The sequence below is a fragment of the Sceloporus occidentalis genome, unplaced genomic scaffold (genome assembly GCF_023333645.1).
Source record: "Sceloporus occidentalis isolate IW3139 unplaced genomic scaffold, rSceOcc1.0.p SCAF_5, whole genome shotgun sequence".
Classification (NCBI taxonomy): Eukaryota; Metazoa; Chordata; class Lepidosauria; order Squamata; family Phrynosomatidae; genus Sceloporus; species Sceloporus occidentalis.
The window spans coordinates 142,470,275-142,485,725 of record NW_028316985.1 but is presented as its reverse complement, the minus strand read 5'-3'; the positions used below and the strand labels follow the sequence as shown (position 1 = coordinate 142,485,725).

The window sequence follows — 15,451 nt, the reverse complement described above, 5'->3', positions numbered from 1 at the left end:
TCAGCACTCTAATGGGACTGAAAGAGAGGCTATATATTTTAAAGATGAAAAAGAAACAAAATGAACTTTGTATTGATTCTTGCTAGCATCCCATATTTCAAGACTGTAGTCTATGCAAGGAAATAAAGCTGAGCAGCATCTGACCATTCTCCTTTGTGCTAGCGATCTGTAATGCAGATAACTTTGCAAGAAAGAAAGCTGTCTGAGCCGTCTTTGACATTGCCTTCTGTACATGTGGGTGGAACTGGGCTAAGCCCCATAACCACCATGATGCCAATCTGCTTTGTGATCTGTTCCAGAAACAGCATATCAACACTTTCTCGTTTGCTTAGGATTCAAGGCAAAAGCCAGAGTTGAAGCACGGCAGCAAATTCACATGAAAATGCTTTCTGAGTAAGTGTGTCAGGGGGGAGCTAAATGTCAAAAAGAAGCACTTATGCTTTCATGAAAAATTAATTTTCATTCAGATGAAGTTTGAGCGGTGTCATCGGGGGCATATTGACAACTAGGGGAAAGAAAGAACCCCAGCTCATTTTCAGAATTGTGTTTTGAGAGACTTGCATTCCCATGGAATAAGCTAAAGAGTCCTAATTTATTTTACATGAACACTCTTCTATAGTATACAACAAACACAATCCAAATAAACACAAGTCCCATTGATATCTATTGGAAAATTTAAGCATGTACTACACTTGCTCACATTTTAATCAGTGGAATACAACAATGTTTAACTGACTGATTCATGTCAACGTTATTAAACTTTATTATGGTTAACATTAGCTACTGACATAAAGTCAATTCAATTAATTAAGAGTTATATTTTCATGTTGTATCAAGAGGTGACATTATATCAAAATATGCATGGGACACCGTAGCCCCAAACCAAATGTCACATGACACATTGCACCATAAGTTGGAAATGTTACTTTTTCATCTACAGTTCCCAGAACATTCCGACCAATACAGCTAATGGCCATGCTGACTGAGTTATTCAGGTAGTTGCCATCCAAAAAAATATTTTTTTCCAGGTCCCGCGTCACATAGTCCTTCATAGTAAAGTGCAAATGTTGGATGAAGGGAAACTCATTTAGCTGTATGCACATAGATCTCCTTCTCCAGATTTTTTTTTTCTTTTCTCATGCAAACATTGAGGGGGTTAATATTAGGGGCAGCTCCATTCTACTCTCACAAGGAAAGGGAAATGATTACAGCAAAAACTGTACTGGATGTTTGACAATTATTTATAGAACAATATGGATCCAAAGAATCATACAAACATTTCCACACACCCATCATGGATTTGGACTTGGCTTTTGAGATGAAGAAAATATTAATTTTTGAAAGGAAAAAAGTCAGAAGTCTGAGTCCCTTGGTAAGATATTTCTTTGGATCCCAGCTTAGAATTGAATGAATGGTTTAACAACTCAGCATCAAGATACCCATGGGAAAGTTAAAGTTTGAAGCTCCATGATAAGCAACCTTCCCTATCTGCTAAGCATGCTTCAGTCTGACTGGAAAACCTGTCTAACTGAACAGTTTTTCCAGATTTGGGACTTACTTCTGTGTAGAGTCATAGGAGTTTATCACATGCGAAGGCTCCCGGCATGCTACTGTCGCCCAAACGTCACCAATCTGCGATGGGAGCCTCCTGGTGGGATCATTCATGGCGCTATGCTTCCATTTTCATCATGGAAGCGTTCTCGTAATTGTTAGGAAAAGGGCCCTTTTTTAATAACGATTTGATCCGTTATTAAAAAAGAGCCCTTTTTCTAACAATTATGCTGATGCTTCCATGATGAAAATGGTAGCATAGTGCCATGAGTGATCCCACCAGGAGGCTCCCATCACAGTTTGGTGACGTTTGGCTGACAGGAGCATGACAGGAGCCCTTGCATGTGATAAACTCCATATAGGTTGTTGTTGTTATTAACTGCCCTCAGGCCGATCTTGACCCATGGCGACCCTATGAGTAAGACATTTCCAAGACTCCCTGTTCTCTTCTCTGTTCTGCTCAGTTCCTGCAAGTTCATGCCCATGACCTCTATAATAGAGTCTAGACATCTAGCATAAAGTCTTCCTCTCTTTCTACTTCCCTCTGCCTTTTTTAGCATTATTATTTTTTTCCAATGAGTCATGTCCTCTCATGATGTGACCAAAGTATGACAACCTCAGTTTTGTCATCTTGGCTTCAAGGGAGATTTCTGGTTTGATCTGTTCTAGGACTTATTTGTTTGTCTTTTTGGCTGTCCACACAATCCTCAGCACTCTTCTCCAGCACCATATGTCAAATGAATTGATTTTCTTCCTATCCGCTTTCTTAATTGTCCAGCTCTCACATCCATACATGGTAATAGGGAATATAATGGCTTGTATGATTCCAGCATTCATGCTTAGTTGTATATGTTTACATTTTAGGATCTTTTCTTGTTCTTTCATAGCTGTTCTCATCCTTAGTGTTCTTAAGATTTCTTGACTGCAGTCTTTGTTCTGATCAATGTTTGCTCCCAGGTAGAGAACTGTTTTACAATTTCTATTTCCTCGTTGTCTAGACTGAATTTGTGTAAATTCTCCATGGTCATTATTTTTGTTTTCTTTAATGAGAATTCCTGGAGAACAGGAGAAGTGCCAGCAGACTGGAAGAGGGCAAACGTTGTCCCCATCTTCAAAAGGGGGAACAAAGAGGATCCCAACAATTATCATCCAGTTAGTCTGATATCAATACCAGAAAAGATTCTAGAGCAGATCATTAAACAGAGAGTCTGTGATCATCTAGAAAGCAATGCCATAATCACAAAAAGTCAACACGGGTTTCAGAGAAAGAAGTCATGCCAGACAAATCTAATCTCTTTTTTTTATATAAAATTACCAGCTTGGTAGATGAAGGGAATGTTGTGGATATAATATATCTTGATTTCAGTAAGGCCCTTGACAGGTTCCCCATGACATTCTTGCAACCAAGCTAGTGAAATGTGGGTTCCTTAGTAGTTGTCCTAGGTTTGTGATGTTTTCTGCTAGTAGTGTGTTGTCATCTGCATATCTTAAATTGTTGATTTTCCTTCCTCCTATTTTCACTCTTCCTTCTTCTGTGTCCAAGGCTGCTTTCCATATATAATATATTCTGCATACAAGTAGAACAGATAGGGTGAAAGGATGCAGGCTTGCCTGACCACTTTGCCAATTGGGAACCATTCTGTGTCTCTGTGCTCTGTTCTGACAGTAGCTTCTTGTCCTACGTACAGATTTCTCATAAATACTATCAGATGTTTTGACACTTCCATGACTTTAAGGGCATTCTATAGCCTTTCATGATCTATGCCAGGGGTAGGCAACCTTTTTGAGCCAGGGGCCGGGTTGCTGTCCTTCAGATAACTGGGGGGGGCGAAGCCAAAAAATAAATAATTAAATATTTTTTAAAAAATTTAAATAAATAAATAAAAACAAGGCCCGCTGCGGCTGCTGGAGCCTTCCAGGAGCGCTCCGGCAACCGCAACGGGCCTCCTATAGGCCCACCGCTGTGTTCTAAAATGGCGGTGAAGTCTCACGTGACCTTTCCCATCCTGCCCCTCAACGGGAAAGGTCCCGTGAGACATCGGCCACCATTTTAGAACTCAAGATGGCACCCAGAGTGGTGCAGAAGCTGCAGCGGGGGCGGCAATCGGCGGCAGGACCGGGCTGTAGGTTGCCGACCCCTGATCTATGCAGTCAAAGGCTTTGCTATAGTCTATAAAGCACATGCTGATTTTCTTTTGGAATTCCTTGGCATGCTTCATTAGCCATGGTATGTTTACACTGTGGTCCCTAGTATTTCTTCCTTTCCTGGGCCTCTCTTGAATCTTGGGAATTTCTCTCTCCATGTATGGTTGGAGTCTATGTTGTAAAATTTTGAGCATGATTTTGCTTGCATGAGATATTGAAGCTATGATCCTACAGTTGCTGCAGTCTTTTGTGTTTCTTTTTTTGTGGATGGGGATGTATATTGAACATTTTCTATCTGTTGGTCATCATTTTATTTTCCATATAGTAAACAAGACCATTCATGTTGAGATAATAGTTGCAGTAAAATGATGGGTATATACCAGGTGTAATTTCATTTTGTGGATTTTGTAGAATTCTCTTGTTAAAAAATTGAAAATATTCATTGGTTATATAAAATTATAATCTTAAATTATACCCTGTCAAAAGGCACAGTCAGATCTGAAGATAATTTTTAAATCATATGGAAAAAAATGGCAGTGAAGATAACATATTAGTCACTATTCTGACAAACTAGAGGCATTACCCAATGGATTGCTTTTGTATATTTTTTTCCACTTCCATAGCTTTACTCAGTGGTCCAACCGTGTTAAATACATCACTTAGCCACATTTTTTCTATCAAAAGTAGAAAAGGGAAAAGAATATTTTTAGAACAAATAATATGAGGGTGACAGATACCATAAAAGCAAGGAAGCATATGTTTTTATTTTGGCTTTACAACATTTCCAAAAGAAACTGCTTAACATTTGAATGCTCATTGTCAACACAAACAATTCCCTCACACAGCTTTACAGTTCTTTTTTGACTTAAATCACTAGTTAAGTAAGACACATACACACACTACATCATATTGATAAAACAAATCAATTTTTACTGTAAAAAAACTATGGATGCAGAACTTACCAGGCATGCACAAATGAAGTTTTTGTTTTTAAAAATCCAAAAGAGTGGAAAAATACATTCATGAGTATATGAGGAAGAAAACGCATTTCTCTTTCCGGAATGCATTCTGGAAGGAAAATTGCAACAGAACTATCATATACAATTGTTTAAGAATACATACATACATACATACACACACACACACACACACACACACACACACATATATATATATATTCTTAAACAATTGTATATGATAGTTTTGTTGCAATATAGTAGGTTCATTTGCAATATGTTGCATATATATATATATATATATATATATATATGCAACACACACACACACATATATATATGCAACATATTGCAAATGAACCTACTATATAGGCAAGCCACATTTAAAATATCTGTCATGAACCTCTCTGGATCTTTCTGCAAGGGCATTACAACTTAATCCCATCCATGTATACTTCACCTCTGAGAAAGTCCCATTAAGTTCAATGGAGCCAGTTTCCAAGTGATTTCATCTGTAGTGCACCTTATCTTTATTGCAGAGCAATATGTTGCTGTTAATTGCTGTCAAACCTATTTCAGCTTCGAGTGACCCTATGAATAAGAGGTCTCAAAGTTTCCCTGTTATCAACAGTCCTGCTCAAGACCTGAAAAATGCAGGGCTGTATCTTCCTTGATTGAGTCTATCCATGTCCAAATCAATCTTCTTCTTTTCCTGCTGTCTCCCACCTTACCAAGCATTATTGTCTTTTCTAATGTGTCCTGTCTTTTGATGATATGTCCAAAGTAGAATACTCGCCCTTTAGTCATCATGGGTTGCATCTACACTGCAGAAATAATCTGGTTTGGCATCATGTTAACTGCCATGGCTCAATTTTATGGAATTCTGGGAACTATCATTTGTTGTGGCAGTGCAGATGCAGCCATGGCTTCTTGGGAAAGTTCAGGCTTGATTTGCTCACTCTTGTCTTTTTTGGCAGTACATAGTATCTGTAGAATCCTCCTTCAGCACCACATTTCAAATGATTGATTCTCTTCATATCAGCTTTATTCATTGTCCAGCTGTCGCAACCATACATAGATATCAGAAATATTAACAATACAGAAATATTAACAATACAGTCATCCCTCCATATTTGCAGATTTGAAATTTGCGGATTTGATTATTCATTAATATGTTCTCTCTAGGACTGTGTAGGTCCTCCAGTGCAACTCTGTGGTCAACTTTAACTAAAAGTTGCACTGAAAGACCATTTGTAGCTACTCTAGTGCCATTCTACTGTCAGTGTATGTTGGACATTGACCACAGAGTTGCACTGGAGGAGCTAGAGATTCCTAGAGAGGTGTCCTCTCAGGTAAAAACAGTGTTTTTGTTATTTGTGTTTTTTCCATATTCACGGGGGTCTTGTTCCCCTAACCCTAGCGAATATGGAAGGACAACTGTACTATTAAATATTAAATATTAACAATATAGTATGTCTTCATAACAGATTCTTGTGTAGTAGTTGGAAGCTGCCTTTCCAAGTCCCTAGTCTTATTTTCATTTCTTGGCTCATCTTTATTTTGATTAATCAGTGACCCAAAGTAAACAAAATCTTTGAACTGATTAAATATCTACTTTAAAGTTATGTAAATAATATAATGGCCACATATTATTGACATATCTGTAAATTAGCAAATCTGTACTCCAGTTAATGGTGGCAGAAAAGGCATAGGCTGGAACAGCTGCTGTGCCCTAAAGGTGCTCAGCCCAGGAATATTAAGGAAATAATAATAATAATAATAATAATAATAATAATAATAATCTTATATCCCACTTTTCACCCAATACAGGGACTCAAGGAGATGATATGAAAACATAAAAAACAACAGAAACCCCTCCACAGCCCACTGAGCAGGGACTGTGCTGATGATAACACTCTCAGGTTGTCCCCACATAGAGAGTAAGCCAATAACAATGCCTGTTCAATGCACAACTCTGTACACAGATCAATGTCACCAGGTTCCAAGTCCACCATCTCCAGTAATCCAGCCAAAAATGAATCCAATGTTAAGATCAGTGCACTAGTTCTCTAGGGGAAAGCTCTTCTAGGCACTAGCTCTCTGAAGGATCTTACAGACTGAAGACTAAAAATGGCAGTCAACCAAAGTGTCTCCAAGTAAAAATGAAGTAGAAAAACAAGGTAGATTTGCAGCAAAAAAATTATTTCTTTCTTAAAAAGTCTGCAGCAGAAACTAACAGAACAGTCTAAAGTCAATGCAAAGCTGTTTATCAAAGTAAAAGTATGGAAGCTAAAATTCTTCTCCTAACCAATCTAAGGATGACTAAAGGTGTGTAGCTAGGCTTAAGGGCTTACAAACTAAGGAGTTTATCACATGTAATTTTCATGCCAACCGGGCACAAGGCGGGATCAGGCTGGAATGGGTTAAAACTGATTTTACCACATGCAAAATTGCTGTTACGCTGCCTCCTGATCATCACCTGTCTTCCAGCAGTGCTCTGGTGGCCGATTTTATTACTACAGAAAGCTTCCATTGTATCAAAGCAGGAAGCTTGCAGGAGCAGGAAGCAGAGCAGAATGCTTGCAGAGAACACAAATGAAGTTTGGCTGGTTTGAGCCCTGGATTAAGAATGATGTTTACAAAATGCAATGAAAGTTTTGTAGTAGAAGTGCTAAAATAAGCCCTAGTGATGGTATCTAAAGAGACCCACATAGCTGAATTCTGAAGTAGGAGAATTGAAAGACACTTCCAGAAAGTAGATCTTCCCATTCAGATGCCATTTCTGGGTAGTAAAAATAAACTGTCTAAGTGTGAAGTCAAAGGCGTTCATGGCCAGCATCCATATTTTTTGTGGATTTTTCAGGCTATATGGCCATGTTCTATAAGAGCTTATTCCTGACGTTTCAGCTGCATCTGTGGCTGGTATCTTCATAGAATGCATTCTCTGAAAAATCCACAAAAAATGTCTAAGCATCATCTGTGGCAAATGCATGTGCCTCTATTTCATCACAAGTAGAGAAGGCAAACTAGCACTGTATGCAGTTGTTATTATTATTATTATTATTAACCTTTATTTGTTGCATGTTATGCAATATAAAAATGGCATATTCAGTACTCCTATAATAGAAAAGTGAGTACTGGTGCTGAAGAGTGCTGTGTCAAGTGGTCTAGCATCTGGAAAATTGGAATTTTATTGCACAGGTCCTGGAACGGGCCTGTCACATTCTAAAAGGGAAAGTTATGGAGACAAGAGGCAGCAAAGAATGCATCTTACCGCACAGCGAGAACGCTGTCACCACTGCCGATCATTCCCATCGCCAGGAGGTGATTTTCAGGAACGCTTCTCAAGCGTTCCTGAAAATCGCCCCCTCTGTGACACATCCAGAATGTGATGGGAACGATCAGAGGCAGTGTTCTTGCTGTGCGGTAAGATGCGTTCTTTGCCACCTCCCGTCCCCATAACGTTCCCTTTTAGAATGCGACAGGTCTGTCCCAGGGCCTGTGTGATAAAGTTCTCAATTGGCTGTTCCAGAGGCTAAAGACTCACCAGAGACTGTCAACATGATAATGGGTTTCTTACTCATGGAAGAATGTGAAAGATTTCAGGTCTCAACACCATCTTAATTACACAGTTAAAGGACTTTCCCCTCCCTTCATTCCTGCATGCTGCAGATGCCTACCTCTCACTAATCTTCTGCTCATTATCATCGTGGGTCAAAAGCTTCAGCATGGTTAAAATCTATTCTGAAGCTGCATCCACACGGTAGAAATAATCCATCTTGAGACTACTTTAACTGCCATGGCTCAATGCTGTGGGGTTCTGGGTACGGTACTTCATTGTGGAACCAGAGTTTCCAGAATTTCCAGAATTCCATAGCATTGAGCCATTGTGAAAGCTAGACAGTGAAAAAAGCTGATAAGAAGAAAATTAACTCATTTGAAATGTGGTGCTGAAGAAAAGTTCTACAGATACCATGGATTGCTAAAAAGGCAAATAAATAAGACCTAGAACAGATCAAGCCTAAGCTCTCCATAGAAGCCAAGGTGACTAAATTGAGACTGTTGTACTTGGAGCCAGTGTGGTAGACTGTTGGACTATGACTCTGAAAAACAGGGTTCAATTTCCAGCATGGCCATAAAGCCCACTGGATGATCTTCGGAAAGTCGCATGCTCTCAGCCTCAGGGGATGGCAATGGCAACCCCCCTCTGAACAAGTTTTGCCAAGAAAACCCTTAGAAAAACCCATAAGAAACTACTTGGAGGCACACAACAACAAAACTCTGGCCATATTATGAGAAGATATGACTCACCAGAAAAGACAATAATGCTTGGTATAGTGGGAAGCAGTAGGAACAGAGGGGTATTGCATTACAAATGGATCAACTCAATCAAAGAAGCCATGGCTCTGAATCTGTAAGGCCTGAGCAGGACAGCTGATGGTTGAGTGATTTTAAGATCTCTAGTTCATAGGTTCACCATAAGTCAAAGTTGACTCGATGGCAGTGAAGAACAATAAAGTTGATACTTAAATCAACAACAAAACATTACAATAATTCATAGCAAACTTTAAAAAATCATAGTAAAGGAAGAGAGAATTTTATGTTGCCTGCACCTGCTCCCCTATGCTGTACTGTGATTTCTTAGCAAGTATCTCATCCAACAGAGCATTTCTGGGATGTCTTCTAGGATATTTCTAGGAAAATATCCAGACATTTTCAAACTGTTTTTCACAAGTCCCAAAGCCAGAATCTTCTTAGAGAAACACAATTTTTTTCTGATGCTGACACTGAATGTTGCTTACCAACAATGGACAAATCTGCCAGAGGGTCCTAGAGCTAACGTAGCATCAGGAGCCCATACTGTTGTACCCTGTGTTGGTGGAAATAGAAGATAATATGCCCTATTGTAATAACTTGTTCTAATCACTTTCTCAGTGTGCCATAAACTACAGATTTCTCTGCAGATTTTCATATTGCTAGGTTATTCATCTATAAAAACCAGCTCCTAGGCTCCTAATGCTGGCTTCATTATAAATTAACATATTTGATACTTGTTCAAAAGCCAAAATAATTGTTTCTCTGAAGCTAAAAATTAAATTCAAAACTGGTAGTAAATCCTATAGAAAATGGGGAAGGTCTTTCTGAGTAAAATTTTAGGATAAGATTACAGTTCTCAAAGAAGCACAGAATCTTAGGGCCTATACAGACAGGCCAAAATAAAGCTGCTTCAGGTTGCTTTGGAGGTATGCTGTTTAAATGACACACGCATCTTAAGAAGCCAGAAGCTGCACCAAAGCTGTGCTCCAGTTCTTAGGACTGGAGTGTGGCTTCGGCATGGCTTCTGACCTCTTAGGATGCCCCTAACTGATCAGTCAGTACAGGAACATCTAAATTAATCCAGCAAGAAAGTACATTTTTAATGAAAAGTTTTAGCTCTCTGGTTTAAATTTGTATTTCTATGTAATCTCAAGTTGTCTGTTTTATTTTGCTTCAAATATTTTTTTTTTTAAAAAAAGAGGGGTGAAACAACTCAAAAGGTTTATTTTATCTTTTATAAAGCCGTATTTTCATTGCTCACATTAAAAACTGCATCTCACCTCTTTTCCAGCCACATTGTATTAATTGTGATGCCTCTGGTCTCTTTTTCATAGTTCCATACTTTATGCTCCTTGGAGACTGCCATGTGTCAGAGTATGGTCTCATTAGGCACTTCTCCAATATTTCTTCTAAAGCCATCTTGTTGAATGATGTTGCTGTGTGGGCAGTTTCACCATGTTTAATATCTTCATGAGTTGTTAAAATAGGTGGAGCACTAGTAGATGTTCTTCTTGCTGGCTTCTCAGGCATTTTACCAATCTGATCCATCATATTTTCTGTTGTCAAAAGAAATAAATATAATCATCACTAACTGTAGTCTGAAATCTGTGTTGCTTTTTGCTACTGTCAAAGTAATCTTGTAGTTGCATTTTCACTACTCAGTGAAAGATGCAGAACATAGCAAAGTTGAAATTGCAACTTTCTTAACTAACACCATGCATTTCAGTACAATAAGTTTACCCACAATTTAGATCTTCATTCCAGATCTGTCCATATGCTCTTTCTCCCTCCACAGAATTATTCAGTTTACATTAATTTGAATTCTAAGTTGTGCTCCCAATTTCAACTGAGAAAGAAGCTCATAGGACAGTGGTTCCCAATCTTCCTAATGCCACAACCCTTTAATACAGTTCCTCATGTTGTGGTGACCCAAACACATGAAATTATTTTCATTGCTACTTCATAACTGTAATTAAATAGGTGTTTTCCAATGGTCTTAGGCGACCCCCATGAAAGGGTCATTCGACCCCCAAAGGGGTCCCGACCCACAGGTTGGGAACCACTGTCATAGGAGAACATTGTTTGAAGAATGCAAAGCCATAGCCATGTTAGTTTGTAAAATCAGTATGTGAAGAGATCTTGTAGCACCTTTGAGACTATATTGCACACCTTTTCCCCCCTGTTATCAGAACTGGAAGGGGACTCTCGGGGTCGCACTCAACCTACAAAAAACGGATTCTATCGCACAGTGAATCGTCCTCAAAAAGGCCCCATTCCGTCCCCTGACGCCAAGCCATACCTGTTCAGTGCTGAGGGGCATTAAATGTTCTGGTCATAAGTCTTCTGACTGAGGAAAATGGGGCCCCTCAGCACTGAATGGGGACGGCTTGGCGCCAGGAGACAGAACAGGTCCCTTTTGAGGATGATTCGCTGTGCAATAAAATCCATTTTTGTACAACCTCAAGAGTCCCCTTCCAGTTCCCATAATGGGGGGGGGGGGGAAGGTATGCGATAAAGTTCTAAGTTCTAAGAAATTGACAGCATGAGCTTTTGTAGACTTAAGTCAATTTCTTTCTTTCAGTTAGTCCCAAAGGTGCTACAATATCTCTTCACATACATTATTTGAAGAAGATCATGTCTTCTCAATGTTCAATTAATTTACCATAATCCATGACAATTAGCTTTGGTGGGGATCAAAGTGGAGAATGCAACAAAAGCTACAGTACACCTATTCCCATGAATTCACATGAGTAGACATTGTCTCCATTTTTTTATCTATTTGAGTTTAGTTTCCCCATACAGTCTGTTGTACAACTGCACATGTGTCAAGCTCTTTCTATGTGACTGGAAACACCAGGAAAGCAGAGTTTCAAAAATACCCTGCCTATTAAGACACCACTGGTACTGTATATATGTTTTGATTTTATTTTTCATGATGATGTAATAAAAACCACCTTAAGAATCTCTGCAAGAAAACATTGTATATAAATAAATTATAAACATAGCAATATAAATATTGTAGATAAAAAAGTGTTTAAAATTAGAGGTAGAAAGGAGGTTGTGTAGTTTAAACCAGCAGTATTCAAAGTGACAGTCTGTGGACCAGTGCCAGTCCACGAGGTATTGACTGCCAGTGCACAGCAGGTTTCAAAAAAAGAAAGACACTATTGTAATCAATGGACACTAAAACGATGAAAGTACATGGGGAGGGGGGAACTAGGGTTTTAATGGGTAACTAAATCCCAATACAAACAGGCAACAAGTGCCATCCTGGAGCCGAAATTATGGCTCGGGAGCATGGAGCAACCGCATGCTCCTGAGCTCTACCATGCCATAATGGGATGCCCCCATCTACACGGGGTCCGCTATGATGACGTACGTGTGGCGCAGCATCCAAATGGTGCCACACCATGCAGACGTCATCAGCGCTGCATGCATGCCCTAAAAAGAACCTGCTAGGTTCTTTTTAGGACTCCCAGAGTTGCTGCAGCTTCTGTGTGGGACAGAAAGGGGCAGCATCTCAGTGCTCCTTTCTGCCCGTCTGTATCAGGCCTAAGTTTCTTCTCAAACGTAATGGTGAGTAATTTCAGCAACTTTTTCCCTGCTGCAGAAAAGTCTTCAAGAATTATGCAGTTTTTCGAAGGCTATTTGTAAAACTCCCACATGGTTGTTTTGCACAGCAAACAGCATTTTCTGCATGGAACATAATATTGCAACACAAAAATATTAATGCATGTTCAGAGAATGCTGTTTTCTGTGCAGAAAATGTTTTTTCCTATGCAAATCAAACATGTATACATTTTATGCAGAATAAATCCCAAATTGCTGCATTTTCTGCAGAGGTATTAATATCTGTACATTGGAAATATTACTGCCTACACAGAAAATGCTGTTTGTTTGGCAAAAAATACTGTTTTCAGCACAAAACAAATCTCTGAAAATTTTGCACCAAATAAGTCCTGAACTGTGAAGATTGTCATCAGTTCAGAGTTATAATAGAAACTTATAATAGTTTCTGAACACTCAAAGAACATGTTTAGTGACTGTTTTCCAAATATTTCTAAATATTCTTTCCATCTCCAGAAAAAACCCTGCAGGTTCCCCTAATCAGATAATTTAAACCAGCATTTCTTAAATTAATTCCACTTCATTGTCATCTGACACTAATTCACTAATTTCTATGTTAAAATATGACACAGAGGTGACAACTATTTCTGTAGTTCTCATTTTCTATTAAAATAATTCCCAATGCAGAAAAATGATTGTCAAAACCTAACTCTAATAATCTCCTTCTATTCTTCTTAATCCCTTTCTAGGCTTTTTAGAAAGCAATCATAATTTGCCTGCTGTCTTCCTAACTACAAAGGGGCTTATTTTTATATTTTTAACTGTATTTCTGAAAAGAATTATGCAGGCTTTCCGGTTTACAGGATTTTCTGCTAATAATGTGTGTGTGTGTGTGTGTGTGTGTGTGTGTGTGTGTGTGTGTGATTGTTGCGCTCTGTGTGTGTGTGTGTGTGTGTGTTGTGTGTTGTTGTTGTGTGCATATCCTAAATCTGCCAGGCACTTTGAGTAGAAAGTAATTCATATTAATTAAAAACTTAACACTACAGTTATTGCAGAAGTGAGAGGGAAATCTAGGGGTGGTGGCCATTACACCACCTGGTCAATTTTCTTGGAATCGGTTTCAGTTGTTAGAGCACAATAATGTGTACAAGTATGTACAAGACTCTGAATCTTTTCTTCCCACTATGTGTAGTCTTGACCCTTGTCCATTTTGGATCAAGATCTAGCAGACGTGGATTGAATGAGTGAGTCCCTGGAGTAGTAAATGCCTCACTATCTAGAGGGGAAGTGCCTGCTGCCTTGAAGGAGGCTGTAGTGTGTCCTCTCCTGGATAAGGACTTCCCTAGGCGTATGGGTAAATGAGAATTATCATTCTATTCTTCAAAGACAAACCCATGTTAGACTGGAAAATCAGTATGCAGCGGGATCTTATAGCACTTTTGAGACTAACAGAAAGAGAGAAGTTGGTAGCATGTGTTTGTGTAGACTTGAGTCTACTTCCTCAGATGCATGAGGTGCATCTAGCCACCAAAGTTTGCCACTTTGTTCTCACACACAACTACTTCACGGTTGGTAATAGCATATACCTTCAAGTTCGTGGTACTCCCATGAGCACATGCATGGCACCACAACAGTTTCTGCCAGCATTTTCATAGCTGACCTAGAATAATGCTTCCTTAACTCCTTCACTCAGAAACCACTCTTCTACATGAGATACATTGATTATATATTCATAATTTGGACTCATGGAGAGAACTCACTCAAGACATTTCATCTGAGGAAGTAGACTAAAGTCTATGAAAGCTAATGTTACCAGCTTCTCTCTTTCAGAGAGTCTCAAAGGTAGTACAAGATCCCTTTGTGCCCTATTATTAATATTGCATATTTGGGCAAGGTGTTTGAACATGTCATGGCTGGGCTGCTTCAGATGTTCTTGGAGGAAACAGATTAGCTGAAGCATTTCAGTCTGGTTTCAAACCAGGGAACAATATGAAGATAATTTTGTTTGCAGAGTGATGACCTGCAGTTAAGAGCAGAAGAGAAGCAAAAGTAAAAAGTGACAAAAATAAGTTCAGAACCATGAATGTAACTATTCAGTGACTTCCTTGCAGGGACAAAAAGAACTACTGTTGCAATCAATGCAGAGAAATAGAGAATGACAACAAAGATGACTGAACAAGATATCTCTTCCACAAGATCTGAAAAATCAAAGTGAAATTTAAACCATGAGTGGGGATGCTATAAGAGTAGCCGGGAAACACACTGCATGATCAACAGGAAATAAACAGATATTGGAAACAATGCACTAAATAAGTATATAAAAGAGATGAAAGTAAGACAGATTCATTCAAGCAAGAAACATTTGAAGATGAACCCACAGTTTTAGAAAATGAAGTAGAAGCTGCATTCAGGGCATTTGGAAGAAATAAATCACCAGGAACAGTCCCACAGTAATACTTCTAAGTCAATATACATTCCAGTCCTCAAGAACAGAAATACTAGTGATGGCAGTAATCACAGAACCATTGCATTACTATCTCATACAAAGTGGTGTTCTGAATTCTACACCATAGATTTTCACCATATATGGAGCAAGAAATGTCAGATGTCCAAGCTGGGTTCAGGAACAGAAGAATCACTTCAGGAATCATACTGCAAACTTACATTGAGTAATGTAGTGCACCAAAGAATTTCAGAAGAAAATCAGCCTTGTTTTAAAGATTATACCAAAGCCTTTGATTGTTTAGATCATGGTGTGACACATTGGATTGTCCCAATATGTAACCTGTATTCAGGGTAAAAGGGTTCTGTCAAGACAGAATACAGACAAATAGAATGGTTTCCAAGTGGCAAGGGAGTCAGGAAAGGCTGCATTTTATATTTAACTTGTATGCTGAACATAACATACATAAAGG

At 38.8% G+C, this 15,451-nt stretch overlaps 1 protein-coding gene across 1 annotated transcript in view; it reads right to left on the bottom strand.

The window, feature by feature from the left end:
- Nucleotides 1-10,520, bottom strand: part of IQCM (IQ motif containing M) — a 109,415-nt gene extending 98,895 nt beyond the window's left edge. Inside the window, exons 1-2 of the mRNA XM_089527236.1 lie at nucleotides 10,250-10,520; nucleotides 4,280-4,370 (exon numbers count right to left, since the gene is read on the bottom strand). Coding sequence (XP_089383362.1) covers nucleotides 4,280-4,370; nucleotides 10,250-10,520 — 362 coding nt within the window. The remainder of the gene's footprint in view (nucleotides 1-4,279; nucleotides 4,371-10,249) is intronic.
- Nucleotides 10,521-15,451: the final 4,931 nt, after the last annotated feature.